Below are 19,842 nucleotides of genomic sequence, written 5' to 3' on the forward strand. Positions count from 1 at the left end.
GATTTCCTGGTTCTAAGATCCCATGGTTTAATGTAAGCATTGTTAAAAAAAAATACCGACTGTGGTTATGAGGGGCGTTTGCTTAAGTCCCGATACTATACAGTGGGGGCACTGGTATGTAGAGTGGAAGCTCTGATCCTCATATTTACTCAAGGTGATTAAGCAGATTACTGAGCCTCACTTAATTTAAGTCTGCTTGCCTATACGATGGTAATAAGAACAAACTTTACCACCAGTTATTTTGAGGATTAAATCAGATCATTTATGTTATAATGTTTTAGGTCTGCTGTCATACTGACACTAGTGTGTACTAGAGAACCATAAATGAAAGAGTGAAGAGATTGTAGGAATATTTTGTTGTAAAATGTTACCTAAATTGTATGATTTTTTTGTTTTTTTTACTTCTAGCCTTGACTTTCATTTAAAAATATTTGAAACAAGGTTACTTAACTGAGTTGGTGTATAAGTATACTTGGAGATAGGCTATTTATTTATTTAGTTTAATCCTCACCTGAGGATATCTATATGTTTCGAGAGAGGAAGGAAGAGAAAGAGAAACATTGATATAAGAGAGAAACATCGATTGGTTGCCTCCTATATGTGCCCCAACTGGAGATTGAACCTTCAGTCTAGGTATGTGCCCTGACTGGGAATTGAACCTGAAACCTTTTGGTGCATGGGATGCCATTCCAACCCACTGAGCAACCTGGCAAGGGCTAAAGATAGGCTTTAAAAGTCAAATGGGAGCTCCATTTTTAATTTTTTGAGGAAACTCCATACTGTTTTCCACAGTGGTTACACCACTCTATATTCCCACTAGCAGTGCATGAGGATTCCTTTTTCTCCACATCCTCACCAGCACTTGTCATTCATTGATTTGTTGATGACAGCTGTTCTGACAGGTGTTAGATGGTACCTCATTGCCATTTTGATTTGCATCTCTCAGATGATTAGTGACATTGAGTATGTTTTCATATGTCTCTCGGCCTTCTGTAGGTCCTCTTTCAAAAAGTGTCTATTTGAGTTCTTTGCCCATTTTTTGATTGGATTGTATATCTTCCTTTGTTAAGTTATATGAGTTCCCTGTAAATTTTGGAGATTAAACCCTTATCGGAGATAACACTGGCAAATATGTTCTCCCATGCAGTGGGCTTTCTTATTGTTTTGTTGCTGGTTTCTTTCGCTGTGCAGAAGCTTTTTATTTTGATGTAGTCACATTTGTTTATTTTCTCATTAGGAGCTGTATCAGTAAAGATATTGCTACAACATATGTCTGATATTTTGCTGCCTATGGATTCTTCTAAGATTTTTATGGTTTCCCGTCTTAAGTCCTTTATCTATTTTGAGTTTATTTTTGTGTATGGTGTAAGTTGGTGGTCTAGTATCATGTTTTTCATGTATCTGTCCAATTTTCCCAACACAATTTATTGAAGAGACTATCCTGACTCCATTGTATGCTCTTGACTCCTTTGTCAAATATTAATTGAATATAATGGCTTGAGTCGACTTCTGGGTTCTCTGTTCTGTTCCATTGGTCTCTGTGTTTGTTCTGTGCTAGCATCAGGCTGTTTTGAGAACAGTGGCTTTGTGATATAGCATAATATCTGGTATTGTGATCCCTCCAACTTTGTTCTTTTTTCTCAGGATTGCTGAAGCTATTCGGGGTCTTTTTTTATTCCAGATGAATTTTTGGAAAGTTTGTTCTAAGTCTGTGAAATATTCTGTTGGTATTTTAATGGGGATTGCATTGAATCTATAGATTGCTTCGGGTAGTATGATGTTGATTCTACCAATCCATGAACACGGTATATTCTTCCATTTGTTTATGTCTTCCTCTATCTCTTTTTTCAACATCCTGTAGTTTTCCGAGCATAGGGCTTTTACCTCCTTAGTTAAGTTTATTTCTAGGTATCTTAATTTTTTTGTTGCAGTGATAAATGGGATTTTTTTTTTTAGTTTCTCTTTCTGTGAGTTCGTTATTGGTGTATAAAAAAGGCATAGATTTCTGGGTGTTAATTTTGTATCCTGCTGCATTGCCAAATTCATTTATTAAGTCTAGTAGTTTTTGGATGGAGTCTTTACAGTTTTCTGTGTCATCTGCAAATAATAATAGTTTTACTCCTTCTTTTCCAATTTGGATGCCTTTTATTTCTTCTTCTTGTCTGATTGCTATGGTTAGCACTTCCAGTACTATGTCAAACAGGAGTGGTGAAAGTAGACATCCCTGTCTTGTTCCTGTTCTTAGGGAAAATGGTTTTAGTTGTTTCCCATTGAGGACGATGTTGGCTGTAGGTTTGTCATATATTGCTTTTATTATGTTGAGGTATGACCCTTCTATTCCCACTTTGCTGAGAGTTTTTATCAAAAATGGGTGTTGGATTTCGTTGAATGCTTTTTCTGCATCTATCAATATGATCATGTGATTTTTGCCTTAAAATTTGTTTATGTGATGTATCATGTTTATTGATTTGCGAATATTGTACCAGCCTTCCATTCCTGGAATAAATCCCACTTGGTCATGGTGTGTGATCTTTCTAATGCTGGATCTGATTTGGTAGAATTCTGTTGAGGATTTTAGCATCTATATTCATCAGGGATATTGGCCTGTAATTCTCTTTCTTTGTAGTGCCTTTATCTGGTTTTGGAATTAGGATAATGGTGGCCTCATAAAGAGTTTGGAAGTATTCCTTCCTCTTGGATTTTCTGAAATAGTTTGAGGAGTATAGGTGTTAGTTCTTCTTTGAATGTTTGGTAAAACTCCCCTGTGAAGTCATTCGGACCTGGGCTTTTGTTTGGTGCGAGTTTTTTTTATTACTGCTTCTATTTCATCAGTTGTTATTAGTTTTTTGATTCTTCCTGATTCAGTTTTGGGAGTTTGTATTTTTCTAGGAATTTATCTATTTCATCCACATTGTCCAGCTTGTTGGCATATAGTTGTTCATAGTATTTTCTTACAATCCTTTGTATTTCTGTGGTGTCAGTGGTTACTCCTCCACTTTCATTTCTGATTTTATTTATTTGGGTCCTCTTTGTTTCTTGATGAGTCCAGTTAATGGTTTATCAATTTTGTTTATCCTTTCAAAGAACCAGCTATTGGTTTCATTGATTTTTTGTATTGTTTTTTTTTTAGTCTCTATGTTATTTATTTCTGCTTTAATTTTTATTATCTCCTTCCACTTACTCTGGGCTTTTCTTGTTGTTCTCTTTCTAGTTCTTTAAGTTGTAGGATTAAGTAGTTTATTGCTGATTTTTCTTGTTTTTTTAGGTATGCCTTTAGTGCTATGGACTTCCCTCTCAGGACTCCTTTTGCTGTGTCCCAGAGATTTTGGATTGTTGTGTGTTCATTTTCATTTGTTTCCAGGAAGTTTTTGATTTCTTTCTTGATCTTGTTGGTAACCCATTCATTGTTTAGTAACATGCTATTTAGGTTTCATGTGTTTGAATGTTTGGGGGTGTTTTTATTGTAGTTGATTTCTAATTTCATTCCACTTTGATCTGAGAAGATGCTTGATATGATTTCAGTCTTCTTGAACTTGTAGAGACTTGTTTTGTGTCCTAACGTGTGGTCTTTGTGATCCATGTGCACTTGAGAAGAATGTATATTCTGCTGCGTTGGGGTGAATGTTCTATAAATTTCTTTTAAAGCCATCTGATCCAGTGTGTCCTTTAGAGTCTCTGTTTCCTTGTTAAGTTTTTGTCTGGAAGACCTATCCTGTGAAGTCAGAGGGGTGTTAAAGTACCCTACTATGACTGTATTGTTATTGATCTCTCTGTTAAAGTCCTCTAGAAGTTGTTTTATATATTTAGGTGCTCCAATGTTGGGTTAGATCCTCTTGTTGAATTGATCCCTTTAATATTATATAGTGACCTTTGTTGTCTTTTATTATGACCTTCATTTTAAAGTCTATATTATTGGATATGAGTATTGCTACTCCATCTTATTTTTCTTTTCCATTTGCACGGAAATTTTTTTTCCATTCCTTCACTCTCATCCTGTGTGTGTCTTTTGTTTTGAGGTGGGTCTCTTATAGACAGCTTATAGTTGGGTCATGTTTTTGTATCCATTCTGCTACCCTACGCCTTTTGATTGGAGCATTTAATCCATTTACATTAGGGTTATTATTGATAGGTACTGATTTATTGCCATTATATTTCTGTATGGCTAGGTTTCTCTCTGTTTCTTCTGCTCATTACAGAATTCCTGGTGGTGATATACTCCTTTAGCCTTTGTTTTTGTCTGGGAAGCTCTTTATTTGACCGTCTATTTTAAATGAAAGCCTTGCTGGATATAGTAATCTTGGTCTCAGATCCTTGCTTTCCATTACCTTGAGTACTTTGTGCCATTCCCTTCTGGCCTGTAGAGTTTCTGATGAGAAATCAGGCGTCAGCCTTATGGGAACTCCTTTGTGGGTAACAGTTTTCTCTTGCTGCCTTTAAGATTCTCTCTTTGTCTTTAATTTTTGCCATTTTAATTATGATGTTTCTGGGCATGGGCCTGTTTGGGTTCTTGTTTGAGGTTCTCTGTACCTCCTTAACTTGTGTGAGTTTTTCCTTAACCAGGTTAGGGAAGTTTTCTGCCATTATTTCTTCAAACACCTTCTCTATGCCTTTCTCCCTTTCCGCCTCTTCTGGCACACCTGCTATTCTAATATTGTTACATTTCCATTGTCCCACAGCTCCCTTAAGCTGTCATCCTATTTTTTAATTGTTTTTTCTTTCTGGTTTCCTGATTGATAGTTTCAACTCTGTCTTCTAATTCACTGATTTGATTCTCAGCTTCCCCTAATCTGCTGTGTTTCCCTTCCAATGTGTTCTTTATTTGTGTTATGTCATTTATCTCAGACTGTTCTTTTTTCATAGTTACTATATCTTTTTTCATGCTGTTGAGCATTTTTACCATCATTACTCTAAACTCTGATTTAGATAAATTTCATATCTCTGCTTCATTTATATCTTCTTCTGGAGAATTCTCTAGTTCTTTCATTTGGGGGTTGTTTTTTTGTCTCCTCATTTTGGCTTTCTGTTTTGAGTTTGTTACTATGTATTAGGTTGATCCTCTACACCTCTCAATCTCTAGTGTGGAACAGTGTTAAAGGCTGTTTCTGACTAATTAGATCAGGCTTAGACTCAAAGCCCCCAGAGACTGCTGCTGCCTACAGACTGATAGGATTCTGACCTGAATTGCCCCCCAGGCAATCATCCTCAGGTGTGGCAAGAGTTTTTTTAAACAGGGTAGAGTAGTTGCTACTGCCTGGAGGCTAATTGTTATTTTTAATCTCTTAAGTGGTCTCAGGGCAAGGTGTTTTCCAATAGGGTGTGTTGACTGTCTTCCCCTGAGGCAAGGCAAATGTCTGTGTGGGAAAGATGTCCTCTATTGCATGAGGGAGTGATCTCAGGGATGGAGGCAGAGATTCAGTGACTCAAGTAGATTGGAGCAAAGGCAAAATATACAGCTTCTCTCTTCATTCCAGGATCAGAATTATACCTTGATTAAAAACCTTAAACAATATCTAGATTATACCTGCTAGATGCAGAAACCAGTTAAGAAGTCTACCTGCCTCTTACCCAGGTCTCTGCTCACTGAAGTGGGCTTGTTTATATGCACTGCCTGGTTATGATGCTGATAAGCCAAGGTGTGGGAAGGGCTCTGACAACCAGCAGATAGGACACTTCTACTTACAGGGTGTTTTTCACCTGTTCCTTCTTTCTAGAGTTGCACTGATGTGTAGGATAGGGAGTAGTTTTGACACTCCAAAAAACCGTGGAGAGGGGGTATGTGAGGAGGAAATTCTTTATCATAGGAACTACTTTTTTATTTGAAAAAAAACAAGCATCTGTTATTTTATAATTTACCAAGTGCTTTATAAAAGTAGTCAGGCAGCAAAGGGTCTGCTGCCCAGTTTTCTAGTTTACAGCAGGAAGGGAGGGGTGGGTCTTCCTTCAGGCTGGCCGCTGTGCTTCGTGGCTGGATTTCTAATTCCCTTCCATGGACCTCATAGTTATGCTATTTTTTTCTAGATTCTGACAAGAGGTTCATTTTCAGCCCTGGTGTTCAGTGTTGTGAGTTTTTGTGGTTGGTCCTTGTTTCTTTGTCATCTTAGGTATTTTTAATGGGCATTTGGAACAGGCAGAACTAGGCACTGCTTGCTAGATGCCATTTTTAAACCAGCTGGAATTAGCTGTTGCATTTATTTTATCAATATTCCTATAATGTTTGTTTTGTTAATGATAAAGATTATCATATACAGTAGGTCCTCGGGTTCCGTCAGAGATCCGTTCCTACGGCGCGACGTAACGCGATTTTCGCCGTAAGTTGGAACCTACCTACATAAGCACCTACGTCACTCACATGGAGCACATACACAGCAGCAATGAAGTGAAACAGTAAAAAAAAATTTAAAAGAAAGATAACAATTCCTGACCTATACTTGTGGTAAATAAATAATAAAAAACATAAAGCACATATGTACATATGTCAAAATGACAGAACTTTTTTTTATATATAAATAAATGGGAGATGGCAACGTAACCACAAAACAATGTATGTCGAGTCCAATGTAACCCAAGGACTGTCTGTACTACTAATAATTATAACAGTAATAACATCTGACTCTTTTATGTCTTAATGCTGCGTATTGTGCTGAGTCCCTCATTTGTTTTTTCTCATTTGATCCTCAGCACTTTGTGGGCAGATACTGTTCTCATCCTTATTTTACATATGAGGAAACTGAGCCTTAATGGCTTTAATTTTTTTTTTTAATATATTTTTTATTGATTAAGATATTACATATGTGTCCTTGTCCCCACGTTACCCTCTACCCCCCACCCACCACCCCCCTGCTCATGCCCTCACCCCCCCGTTGTCCATGTCCATTGATTAGGCCTATATGCTTGCATATAAGTCCTTTGGTTGATCTTTCCCCCTTACCCCCACCCTCCCCTACCTTCCCTCCAAGTCCCGACAGTCCAATCAATGCCTCTCCGTCTCTGGATCAGTCCTTGTTCATCAGCTTATGTTGTTCATTATATTCCACAAATGAGTGAGATCATGTGGTATTTATCCGCTCTCCAGTTCCATCCATGCTGTGGCAAATGGTAAGAGTTCCTTTTTCTTCTTCCTCTTCTTAAAGAATACCTTTCAGCATTTCATATAATGCTGGTTTGGTGGTGATGAACTCCTTTAGCTTTTTCTTATCCGTGAAGCTCTTTATCTGACCTTCTATTCTGAATGATAGCTTTGCTGGATAAAGTAATCTTGGTTGCAGGTTCTTGCTATTCATCACTTTGAATATTTCTTGCCAGTCTCTTCTGGCCTGCATGGTTTCTGTTGAGAAATCAGCTGACAGTCGTATGGGTACTCCCTTGTAGGTAACTGACTGTCTTTCTCTTGCTGCTTTTAAGATTCTCTCTTTATCTTTTGCTCTTGGCATTTTAATTATGATGTGTCTTGGTGTGGTCCTCCTTGGATTCCTTTTGTTTGGGGTTCTCTGCGCTTCCTGGACTTGTAAGTCCATTTCTTTCACCAGGTAGGGGAAGTTTTCTGTCATTATTTCTTCAAATAGGTTTTCAATATCTTGCCCTCTCTCTCCTTCTGGTACCCCTATAATTCTGATGTTGGTACGCTTGAAGTTGTCCCAGAGGTTCCTTACACTATCTTCATATTTTTGGAATCTCTTTTCTTTTTTCTTTTTCGGTTGGGTATTTTTTGTTTCTTTGTATTTCAAATCTTTGACTTGATTCTTGGGATCCTCTTGTCTGCTGTTGGATCTCTGTAAATTATTCTTTATTTCAGTCAGTGTATGCTTAATTTCTAGTTGGTCCTTTTTCATGTCCTCCATGGTCTCACTATACTTATTGAGGGATTCATTAAATTTATCGGCGGTTTCCATAAAATTCTTGAAAAACCTTATAAACGTGGCCTTGAACTCTATATCCAATCGTTTGCTTTCCTCCATTTCTGCCATTTGTGACCTGTTTCTTTGTCTCCGCATTTTGGCAGCTTCCCTGTGTTGATAGAGTGGCCCTGTGCGCCAGGTGTCCTGTAGGGCCCAGTAACTCAGCCTCCCCAGTTACCTGGGGTGGACACTCTTGGTGCCTTGGTTGTTGTAGGATCACTGGGAGGAATTGACCTCCAGGCCAATTGGCTGTGAGAATCAGCTGTGTCTAAAGTGGGAGAACTTCTGTGCTGAAGACACCCTTCTGGGGCAAGACTTGCTTCAGTGGGGCTTTGGTGCTCACTGAGTCTGCTCCCTGAGTGTGTCCCTTATGGATCTGAGCAGTTGCAATCTGGATGGTCCCCCTCTGACCACTGGGTACAGTGGCTCCTGGATCTAAGGAGGTGCTAATTCAGCCTCTGCCTGAGGCCACACAGCAGGAGCCACGAAGAGGCTCAGCTGTGAAGCAATGCAAGCCGCTGCGGGGCCTTGGGCCTTGTCTTGGAAGTTCCGGGTCTGCCCGGTTCGGCTGCAGTTAGGTACATTCACATGCAAAAGCCTCTGCCGCAGCCTGGGTGGGACGGGGTCTCAGGGAGTCAAAGGGCGGAGAAAGCAGCTATGGCCGATTCTCCGCCCGGAGTCGCGCGTCTCAGTGTCCCGGTAACGGCTGCAAGCACCTCTGAGGGAAAGCCGCCCTCAAGTTCGCCCGCTGCCGGACAGACCAGCCTCTCCCCGTATGAGTCCTGGGTCCCCAGAGACTTCCCGGAACCGGAGTTCAGAGCAGTCGGGAGCTTGTGATTCCAAAAAGACAGCCGCGTCCTCAGGCGCCACCCCCTTTCCTCGCGCGCGCGAGCCGCCGTACCTCTGCACTTCACCTCCGCAGCGCCTCTGGCTCTCAGCGTGCTTTTCTTTCCTTCTAGTTGTAGAATTTACACTCAGCCAGCCTTCCTGTTGTTCTGGATGATGTTTGCTCAGTCCTTTGCGGTAATTTTCAATTGTTGTGTGAGGCGACAATTTCCCGGTGTTTACCTATGCCGCCATCTTAGTTTTTTTTTAATGGCTTTAATTTTGCCTAAAGTGATAACATAGACTGGGTCTGATATTCAAACTTACCTGGCTCTAGAATCCACTTTAACCACTGTGTTCTTTCTTTGTCCTTCTCAAAAAAGCCTCAGCAGTCTTGGCTATTTTCATATTCCTACTTTGACTATTTTACAAATAGCAGTCACATCATTTTTGTAAAACAACTATGTTTGGCCCACATCCGCATATGTGTGCTTGACTTTATAATCACATGAGAAGAGCTTCTGGGATGCTGGGATGTTCTCTATACTTAATTTGGATGGATGTTATACAGCTTTACTCACTTGGTAAGAATACATCAAGCTGTACACTTAAAACTTGGTACTTTATTGTATGTACAGGGTCAGGCAAAAGTAGGTTTATAGTTTGTATAGAAAATAATACAGTAGTTAATAAATAATAATATAAGAATTAACTCTGTGTTTCTCATACTCACAATTGTAAACCTACTTTTCCCGCCCAATGTATGTTATACTTCAGTAATATTTTCAAAGAAAAATGTTCATTAAAGTATGATGAGTTACTATGGTTGAATATATTCAAAGAATATTAGAGATTCTGAAGATCTCAAAAAGTAGAGTTCTAAAAATATTTTGTGTAGAATTATAATTACAACTTTTTAAAGGAACTACTTTAGAAACAGGATGATATTCTCCTGATGTGCTTACTTAAAAATGTCTCACTTTAATAACTTTTTAAATTATATAAGTAGTGCCTCATATAGAAAAATACAGAAGCTGCCAAAAACAAATACTTACAAGGTGATTATTGTATTATTGTTCACTTTTTGAAATAATCTATATATATAAAAGCCTAAGCTACCGAATGACTGAGGGACTGGTTGACTGGTCACTATGACATGCACTGACCACCAGGGGGCAGACGCTCAACGCAGGAGCTTCCCCATGGTGGTCCGTGCACTCCCACAGTGGGAGCACCGTACAGCTAACTGACCAGTCCCAGCGGCTCACCAGCCTGGCGGCAGCCACTCACTCCCTCAGTAGTCCTGTAGGTCCAATCTCTGGAGAACGGGCCAGGCACCAATGGACTGGTGCCACCAGCATGATCCCAATAGGGCCACTGGCCTCCTGGAAGTTGGCCTCGGGCACCATGGCCACTTCCCCTCACTAGACGCTTTGCAAGGAAGAAACGATATAAAAGCGGCTGCCAGGTGGCTCCTGACAACTGGCACAAACGTCAACGGGACAGATCTGGATCCCGAACTGGCAAAGGCATCCTACCACCCACCCAGAGGGCCGATCGCATCCTGGGACAGGCACCAGACACAGGGCTCACAGCTGGCAAGTGCCGCTATGGCGACGCAAGCCTCTCCCTATTGGGACTGACTGGGTGCAAGCCCATGGCAGGCACAGCGGGACCTGGATGAGCGGGAGTGGCAGGCAGGAGTGGCAGGCGGCATTGGACTGCCAGTTTTGGCCCGATCCCTGCAGGCCACCCCGAGGGACCCTACCTGTGCACGAATTTGCGCACTGGGCCTCTAGTATAATAATAAGGTTTCTTCAGATAGAAAGTCTCCTTAGTATATTTACAAATAATCTCATTTGCAAAAAAAATTAATATGCTATTTAGAAACATATTTTACAAAGTGATTAATTTCCTTATTTGCCCTGTATTTTGATTGTTTAAATACCATAACACCCTTAATTTTCCCTTTAAAAATATTTTTATTGATTTCAGCGAAGAAGAGAGAGGGAGAGAGAGATAGAAACATCAATGATGAGAGAGAATCATCGATAGGCTGCCTGCCTCCTGCACACCCGACACTGGCGATCGAGCCTACAACCTGGGCATATGCCCTGACTGGGAATTGAACCATAACTGCCTGGTTCATAGGTTGATGCTCAACCACTGAGCCATGCCAGCTGGGCTAATTTTTCCTTTTTGAATTTTTGGCCAACAGTGCTATATTCCTTCTGCTGGTAATTTTTACCGTTAATTTGTTCTTTATTTTTATTCTGAAGACAGTTGACATTATAATACAGAATTCAGTCATTCTATTCTCTTCTTTTCATCTTCTCATCAAATAAGCAACTTCATGTGGAGGAAGTTCTTAAAAGAGCTGAATACCTTAGTGTGCTTTCTGAATATGTGCATGTGCATTTTAACATTCAGGGTCAGCTCTCTATGTATACAACAATGCAGTTTTCACCCCAGAGGACTGGCATGGTATTCAAGAAATAGCAAGAAGCAGGAAGAAGGATGACCCTTTGAAGGTTGGAAGATTTGGAATTGGCTTCAATTCTGTCTATCATATAACAGGTATAGTATTTGGTTTCAGTCTTGATATTGAAAATTAGTTTAACCTGTAGTTTGTCATTTATTTGGTTAACTTCAGAGATGATGCTGTTTTAAAAGGTATTTTTTTCCAATTTTATTTTGCTCAGTGGCAAAAAGTGTATCAATGAAATATCTGTGTTTTGAGTTTTCAGAAGTTACCATGGTAACTATATCAAAGCTTCATCATATGATGCTAAAAGTTAATGTCATCATAATACAGTGTAATATATTCAGTCATTTTATATAGGGTTTGAAATGTAGCTCTTGAAATGTTTACACAAAATTGTTGCTCTGAGATATTTTACACTGGAAATGTTTGAGTCAGGCAAACCAATTCTCACATATTCTTATACATATTTTTAAATACCAGGAGGTTAAGGAAGAAAATGTAATATTTAATGCACGGGCCACATGCAAATACAAATATTGTATTTGTTCCCGTTTTGTTTTTTTTACTTCAAAATAAGATATGTGCAGTGTGCATAGGAATTTGTTCATAGTTTTTTTTTAAACTATAGTCCGGCCCTCCAATGGTCTGAGGGACAGTGAACTGGCCCCCTGTTTAAAAAGTTTGAGGACACCTGATTTAATGGTATCAAATAACAGACAGAGTAAAGATCTTTGAGGTGAATCTGGTTTCTCTACATTTTTCTCATAAAAATTTTGCTCTTAAACCTGTGAGTATTTTAAAGATTACTTTGAAATCATGTTTTGAATCTAGAAAGTATATGAGGTTTCTGGTTCATAGTTACAACAGGAAATACATGAAACTTAGGATAGACATCCCTAAGAGTATATAGCTATTCTTCCAGAATCAAAGCTCTCAGTATTTACTACAGTTTGTAATAAAAAAAAAAAATTATGGAATTGGCCCTCATTACGGTTTAGTTTCAAATTGTTTTTGCATTTTGAACTTGCAGGAGGAAAGATTGAGTTGGCAGAGCTATAACTATAGCTAGGGTGATGCTATACTTTATCATCCAAACTGGAACACTCATGAGAGTGTATTATTCTCAACTGGCCTAAACTGGAATGGCCCCAGATGAGTGGGACATAGGGTCACCCTCACTATAGCCCAATTTTAGTAAGCCCATATATATATTTTTAAATATATTTTATTGATTTTTTACAGAGAGGAAGGGAGAGGGATAGAGAGTTAGAAACATCGATCAGAGAGAAAATCGATCAGCTGCCGCCTGCACACCTCCTACTGGGGATGTGCCTGCAACCAACGTACATGCCCTTGACCGGAATCGAACCTGGGACCTTTCAGTCCACAGGCCGATACTCTATACACTGAGCCAAACCGGTTAGGGCCTATATTTTTGTATTGAATTTACATTATTATATACTGTATAATATTCTATTAAGTCATATTACTTATGTAATACAATTATATTCATAAATTACAATTTTATGTTACTGTTATACATGAATATTAATGTTCATGTGTTAAACTATTTGAATATTACCCCTCAGATCAATTTTTAATTATGGGGCACATATGTGAATGGTATAAGTGTGGAGACTATTGTACAAGAATGAATTGTTTAGTCAGAGTCTGGCAGACTGCCAGTACCTGTATCTCCCTCTGGATTTGTTCCCCATTTGAGAATGATCACATTTATGTGCAGTAGTATTAATTGTAGTGCTGTTCTCTAATCTGAGGATTTGTGAAGGTCATAGGTCATGCTGTACAATTGTCAGATGTCTCCCTGGCATAATTTTAATAATAGGAGTGTGTACACAGTCTATGGACAAGGGTGTCACAGACCACACTTTTGACCGATTTAAATCGCAGCTAGGTTTGTGGATGTAACATTTCTGGCTTTAAATACATGAGAGCTTAGGAGTTGGTGGTTGTGACAACTGAGCCTGCAGTTGATGACAAAAAATATTAAAGGTGGACTTCATTGGAGTTGCATCGTGCATGAAGGTTAGGTGCTGTAGTCAGCATGGGAGGCAAAACATCCAGATTTCCCTCGGGAAGTCCTTAAAGGTACCATATTGAAGGATTTCTCACGATACAGCAGTTCTGACATGTCTAATTTTTCTGCCAGGGTTAAATATCACTTTGCCTTTGGTTAAAGAACAGGTGAAGCAATTTATATCAACTTAGCGGTCATGCTATACAAAAAATGTGTCTGGAGTGTAGATATCGAATGACTCTTTACACATTTTAATTGTTCTTTAATAAGTGTTGGGAGATATATCTTAGGTTTTCATAATAATGTATAATCTTTATGCTGGTACTTATTGAGTCAAGAGAGAAATCATTATTCATGTTCAAAAAATTATATTTTTGTGCTAAATTTAGTTTTTTTCTTTAGATAAATCTGTTTTGGAGTCACTTTATGGCTTATGCTTTTTCATGTGTAATATTTTTATTTTTTAATTTGAAAACTTAGTTAAATTTTATTTTATTGTTTAAAGTATTACAAATAGTAGTACATATGTCTCCTTTTTTTCCCCATTGACTTCCCCCCGGCCTCCCTTAACCCTTCCCCCCCCTCCACCCACACATGCCCTCCTCCCCCCCCCCCCGCCCCCCAGTGTCTTGCGTCCATTGGTTATGCTTATTTGCATTCACACAGTCCTTTGGTTGATCTCTTACTCCCCGCCCCCCCCCGCCCCACCTTCCCGCTGTAGCTTGACAGTCTGTCTGATGCTTCTTTGCCTCTGTATCTATTTTTGTTCATCAGTTTATAATGTTCCTTATATTCCACAAAGAAGTGAGATCATGTGGTATTTATCTTTCACTGACCTGCTTATTTCACTTAGCATAATGCTCTCCAGTTCCATCCATGCAGTTGCAAATGGTATAATATTTTTATAGTAATTATGCATTGTAAGTGCAATTATAACTGTCCATTAAACTTCAGAGTTGATCATGACTGCTTAATTTTATTTTTTATTTATTTATTTTATTTTTTTTACAGATGTTCCTTGTATTTTTAGTGGTGACCAGATTGGGATGTTGGATCCTCATCAAACACTTTTTGGTCCGCACGAATCAGGTCAATGTTGGAATCTCAAAGATGATAGCGAAGAAATTAGTGAACTTTCAGACCAGTTTGCACCATTTTTTGGCATTTTTGGAAGCTCCAAGGAAACATTTATAAACGGCCATTTTCCAGGAACATTTTTCCGTTTTCCTCTTCGCCTACAACCTTCTCAGCTTAGTAATAACCTCTACAATAAGCAAAAGGTTCTTGAGTTGTTTGAATCTTTTAGGGCAGATGCAGACACAGTGCTGCTGTTTCTAAAAAGTGTGCAGGATGTCTCCTTACATGTCCGAGAGGCTGATGGAACAGAGAAACTAGTGTTTAAAGTGACTGCTAGTGAGAATAAGGCCCTGAAACAGGAACGGCCAAATTCTGTCAAGATTCTGGAAACTGCTATAAGTAACTATTGTAAAAAGATTCCAAGCAATAGCATAACCTGTGTAACATATCATATAAATATAGTTTTAGAAGACGAGAGTACGAAGGACACACAAAAGACATCTTGGTTGGTGTGTAACAGTGTGGGTGGGCGAGGAATGAGTAGTAAACTTGATTCTTTAGCTGATGAATTGAAATTCGTCCCAACCATTGGAATAGCTATGTCTTTATCAAACAGAGATGATGAAGAAAAAGGAGCAACATCTGATTTCTCAGGAAAAGCATTTTGTTTTCTTCCCTTGCCTCCTGGCGAGGAGAGTAAGACGGGCCTTCCAGTTCACATCAGTGGGTTCTTTGGCCTGACTGACAATCGCAGAAGCATAAAATGGAGAGAGTTGGACCAGTGGAGAGATCCAGCAGCCTTATGGAATGAATTTCTGATCATGAATGTTGTCCCTAAAGCCTATGCTACTCTGATCTTAGATTCTATAAAACGCCTGGAGTCAAAGAAGAGCTCCGATTTTCCCTTGTCAGTTGACATAATCTATAAGCTTTGGCCTGATGTGAACAAAGTCAAGGTGCACTGGCAACCGGTATTAGAGCCTCTATTCAGCGAGCTGTTCCAGAATGCAGTTATTTATTCTATTAGCAATCACTGGGTCAAGTTGGAGCAGGCTTACTTCTCAGAACTTGATGAAAGTTTGGAACACACAAAGACTGTGCTCAACTACCTCCATAGCTCAGGAAAGCAGATTGTCAAGGTACCAGCGAATCTGGCTGCAGCCGTGCAGCTCACTGTCTCCAGTGAGAAACCTGTGCGGAAGGTGACACCTGCGTGGGTGCGGCAGGTGCTGAGGAAGTCTGTACACCTGGGTAGTGCTGAAGAAAAGCTTCACCTCTTAGAATTCGTGCTGTCTGACAAAGCTTATAGTGAACTGCTTGGATTGGAGCTGCTACCTTTACAAAATGGAAATTTTATTCCCTTCTCCTCATCTGTATCAGATCAAGATGTTATTTATATTACCTCAGAAGACTATCCAAGGTATAGACCACACTTAAAAATGTGGATTTACTCTTACAGACTCCTGCCTCTGCCCACATTTACAGTCCTTTATTATGAAATTCATCAATTATCGATGTAGATTTTTATAATAAGGAAGACTTTTGCAGAAATATAATACTTTTAAAATATGAATGGATACATTTTTACATCCTAAAGTGAAAATATTCACGTTTATCAGTTAAGTTATCCGAGCCCTAGCCAGGTAGCTCAGTTGGTTAGAGCATCATCCCCATATGCCAAGGTTGTGTGTTTGATCCCTGGTCAGGGCACATGCAAGAATCAACCAATGAATGCATAAATAAGTGTAACAACAAATAGATGTTTTTTCCCCCCACACCTTCCTCTCTCCCTAAAATCAAGTTTAAAAAAAGTTCTCCTAGCAATTGTTTGGGTTTTTTGGAAATTTTAATAACAAAATACTGAAAACAATGGTTATTAAGTGCAAATAATAACTAAGATTTGTCAATGAATTATGAAATTTAAATGAATTAAAATACAGTTAAGTAATTCTTTATAGCTAAGGTTGTATATTGGCATTTCAGAAGATAAAATTAATTTTATTCTGAAATGTTTATAGAGTTTTCTGGATATGCATGTGGTACATGATGCCCTCATGGTTTAAAGTGAAGGCTCCTTAATTTTTGATCAAGAAATATTGTTGTGTGATTTGATGTGTGTGTTCATTTATATAAAATAGTACATTTAATTGGCTTGAAATTATTTAATTATTTTATTTTAGAAGTGTTAGAAGATTATAATTGCTGTGGTCCTTTCACTTTTTAGGTCGCTTTTCCCAGGCCTTGAAGGAAGATTTATTTTGGATAACTTGAAGCCTCACCTTCTAGCTGCTTTAAAGGAAGCTGCCCAAACCCGAGGTATTATAGTTTAGCTTTTTAAAAATAAACCTATTTATAAAAAAAATAAAGTTTTTATAAGTTTTCTATTAAGTTGAACCAATATGAAATTGCCAATAGTTTTCTGTTTTAGTCCTATAAGTCAACAATTTCATATGGTTCAACCTAATATAATTGTTATATTTTAAGATGTTTCAATACTGGTTCTGACATCTGAAATAATCCAAAGTTGTATTTAAGATTCTCTCCTGCCTGGCCGGCGTGGCTTCATGGTTGAGCATCAACCCATAAACCAGGAGGTCACAGTTCGATTTCTGGTCAGGGCACATGCCCAGGTTTCCCCAGTAGGGGATGTGCAGGAGGCAGCCGATCAATGCTTCTCTCTCATCACTGATGTTCCTATCTCTCTCTCCCTCTCCCTTCCTTTCTGAAATTAATAAAAAATATACTTTTTTTTTTTATAAAAAAGAAACTCTCCTGTCACATTATGGGGTGTACATTGATGGAAATAATATCTTATGCCTGCACAGAACTTTACTTTCCATCCTTCCTCATTTCTTTCCTCATTTGAGCCCTTGACCTCATACCTTGTAGTGTGTGCAGCAATGAGGACAGCTGTTGTCTCAGATTGCGCAGATGAGGAGAGAAGGTGGTTAAGTTCAGGGTCTTCAGCTCATGGGTACCTTGTCAGTCATGTTCTGTTGCCCATACCACTTTGCCTTACACAGTTTTGTGCAGTTGTGCTGGGTTACTTCAGGGAAATGCAGACAGATAAAATGAACTCACAGCAATATCAGGAAAAGGGACTCCTTGGGCTCTAGCAAAGGATGGGTACCCTTTATTAAGAATTCTTTTTAGGAAAAGATAGAATAGTTTTGGGGGGAAATTATTATGGTTTTAAGTTTGATATTATCTTGCAACTTTTGCAAGCATCCTTTCCCTTCTAAAACTATTGCCTAAACTTTTTCTAAGTTAGATATTGTCTTGAAAATTCTGGTTTTTACTTCACTGGTTAAGGTTGTAAAGCATATTATTTGTGATGTGTCTTTTATAGCATATGCTATTTTCAAAGGTAATGAAAAGTTGTAATGATTGTACAGCTTAATTCATTTAAATATAAACTAAAGGAATTGGAATGGGGGAGGCAAATTAAGGATGGAGTCAAAGTGAGACTAAAGGAAAATGAATATGTAAATACTATTTACCGTAAGGAATCTGTAACTATGAGGTAGTGATGGTGACATTGATGGGAATTGTCATCTTCAAGTAGCTTTTTTGGGAATCTGAATGTGCATTCCTATAACCCTGCCATTGTTAGCTCCAAAGTTTTACAAATTGTTATTTTTCAAATTTGTTACTATATTCTGGTATAAAAACTTTACATTGAAATATAATATGAATACAAAAAGGTATGCATATTATAAATGTAAGCTTAATGAAATTTTGCAAACTGAAAACACCTAGATAAAAAAAAAAACAAGATCGCCAACACCCAGAAACTCCTTCCATGCCTTTTTCAGTCCTGCTCACTCAGGGGTAACCATGATCCTGACTTTTAATAGCACTGACTAAATTCAGTTAGTTATTTGTTCTATCTATAAAAAGAATCAAACAGTATGTACTCTTTGTGTCTGCTTCTATTACTTTAATATTTGTAACGTCATCAAGGTTTTGCATGGAGTTGTAGATCTTTTTTTATTATTGCTGTGGTATTTCATTGTCCGATGTATTACCTTCTTTTGAAGAGAATATTTTCGTTAATGGCCAATAGTTTCTGAGGTGGATATGAATTTAGAAATATGCCAAAAGTTATTCAGAACTAGTCAGGTAGAAAGGGTACAATGCCAATAGAATAATACTGTGCTTTTACTCAAAGATTTTTAAATACGCTGTTACACAGGGAATGGCAACAACTTGCTTTTCTAGCTTTAGGTGGATGGGGTACCTGTTGTTATGAGTTAAAATACATATATATATTAATTTAGGTAATTTGACATCTTTACAGAGTTGAGTCTTCTCACTTTGTATGTCTTCATTTTCTCATCTAGTATGGATTCTGATTTGCTATTTTGGGATTATTTCGTTTGCAGTATATTTTGTCTCTGGCTTTTGGTTAATGTTCTTTGGACTATTACACTAGATGGGATGTCTTCACTGTTTTGTTTGTCATCCATAATGTGTGACTTGGTTCTCCCAGGAATTGTCTTCATGTTCACTTTTTTTAAACCTTGATTTAAGTGTTAGGCTACCATTCTTATTGTTATTTAATAATCTTTTTTCAGTATTTTTATTTGGCTATATGGGTGATGGGTAACTGTGTCCTGGGCATCTTCCTTCCTTGTTACAGTGGGGCCTTGACTTACGAGTGTCCCGACTAACGAGTTTTTCGAGATACGAGCCGTCTCTTGGCTGAGTTTTGCTTTGAGTTGCGAGCTAAAATTTGGGTTACGAGCCAGCTTCAGATACCCCACCGCTAGTTGGCGCAGCAAACGTCACAGTGAACACCACAACATCAGCCCAGCATCACGTGTCTCACTCGTTCACTTTAAGATTTGACATACGAGTAATTTGAGTTACAAGCTCCGTCACGGAACAAATTAAACTCGTAAGTCAAGGCCCCACTGTATTTTTATATCATTCAAAAAAAATTAAATTTTGTTTCAGACAAAAATTACTTTATTGCCATGAACAATTTTAATATTTGTGAGCACTATAATATAGGGGTGATGGGGACCCCAAAAATGGCCCTGGCTTTTTTTTTTTTGAGATCTGAGTTAATAAAGATACACAGAAAGGGGTCCAGCAGATAGATGCAAAAATCACCTGTTCTGTGTTACTGATAATTCTGGTGTTGAAGATCATGATTCATGTCAGGCAGTGGACTTCTATAATTCATCTCCAGAATTAAACTGGTAAGCACAGCCATCAGGCAGCACTGGAATACCACAGGCTTCCTTGCGGAGGAGCTGCCCTCTAGAGCAGGGGTCCTCAAACTTTTTAAACAGGAAGCCAGTTCACTGTCCCTCAGGCTGTTGGAGGGCCAGACTATAGTTTAAAAAAAAAACTATGAACAAATTCCTATGCACACTGCACATATCTTATTTTGAAGTAAAAAAACAAAACGGGAACAAATACAATATTTGTATTTGCATGTGGCCCGCAGGCCATAGTTTGAGGACCCCTGCTCTAGAGACTTCTGAGCAGGCACAGATTCTATATACTTGTCA

At 38.5% G+C, this 19,842-nt stretch overlaps 1 protein-coding gene across 3 annotated transcripts in view; it reads left to right on the forward strand.

Annotated features, from left to right (window-relative positions):
• Positions 1-19,842, forward strand: part of SACS (sacsin molecular chaperone) — a 77,110-nt gene that overhangs the window by 33,636 nt on the left and 23,632 nt on the right. For all 3 annotated transcript variants that reach the window (XM_036298148.1, XM_036298145.1, XM_036298147.1), the window contains exons 6-8: positions 11,151-11,297; positions 14,255-15,740; positions 16,545-16,636. In XM_036298148.1, the coding sequence (XP_036154041.1) occupies positions 11,151-11,297; positions 14,255-15,740; positions 16,545-16,636 (1,725 nt within the window). The remainder of the gene's footprint in view (positions 1-11,150; positions 11,298-14,254; positions 15,741-16,544; positions 16,637-19,842) is intronic.

The sequence above is a fragment of the Myotis myotis genome, unplaced genomic scaffold (genome assembly GCF_014108235.1).
Source record: "Myotis myotis isolate mMyoMyo1 unplaced genomic scaffold, mMyoMyo1.p scaffold_m19_p_3, whole genome shotgun sequence".
In the NCBI taxonomy this organism is placed as follows: domain Eukaryota; kingdom Metazoa; phylum Chordata; class Mammalia; order Chiroptera; family Vespertilionidae; genus Myotis; species Myotis myotis.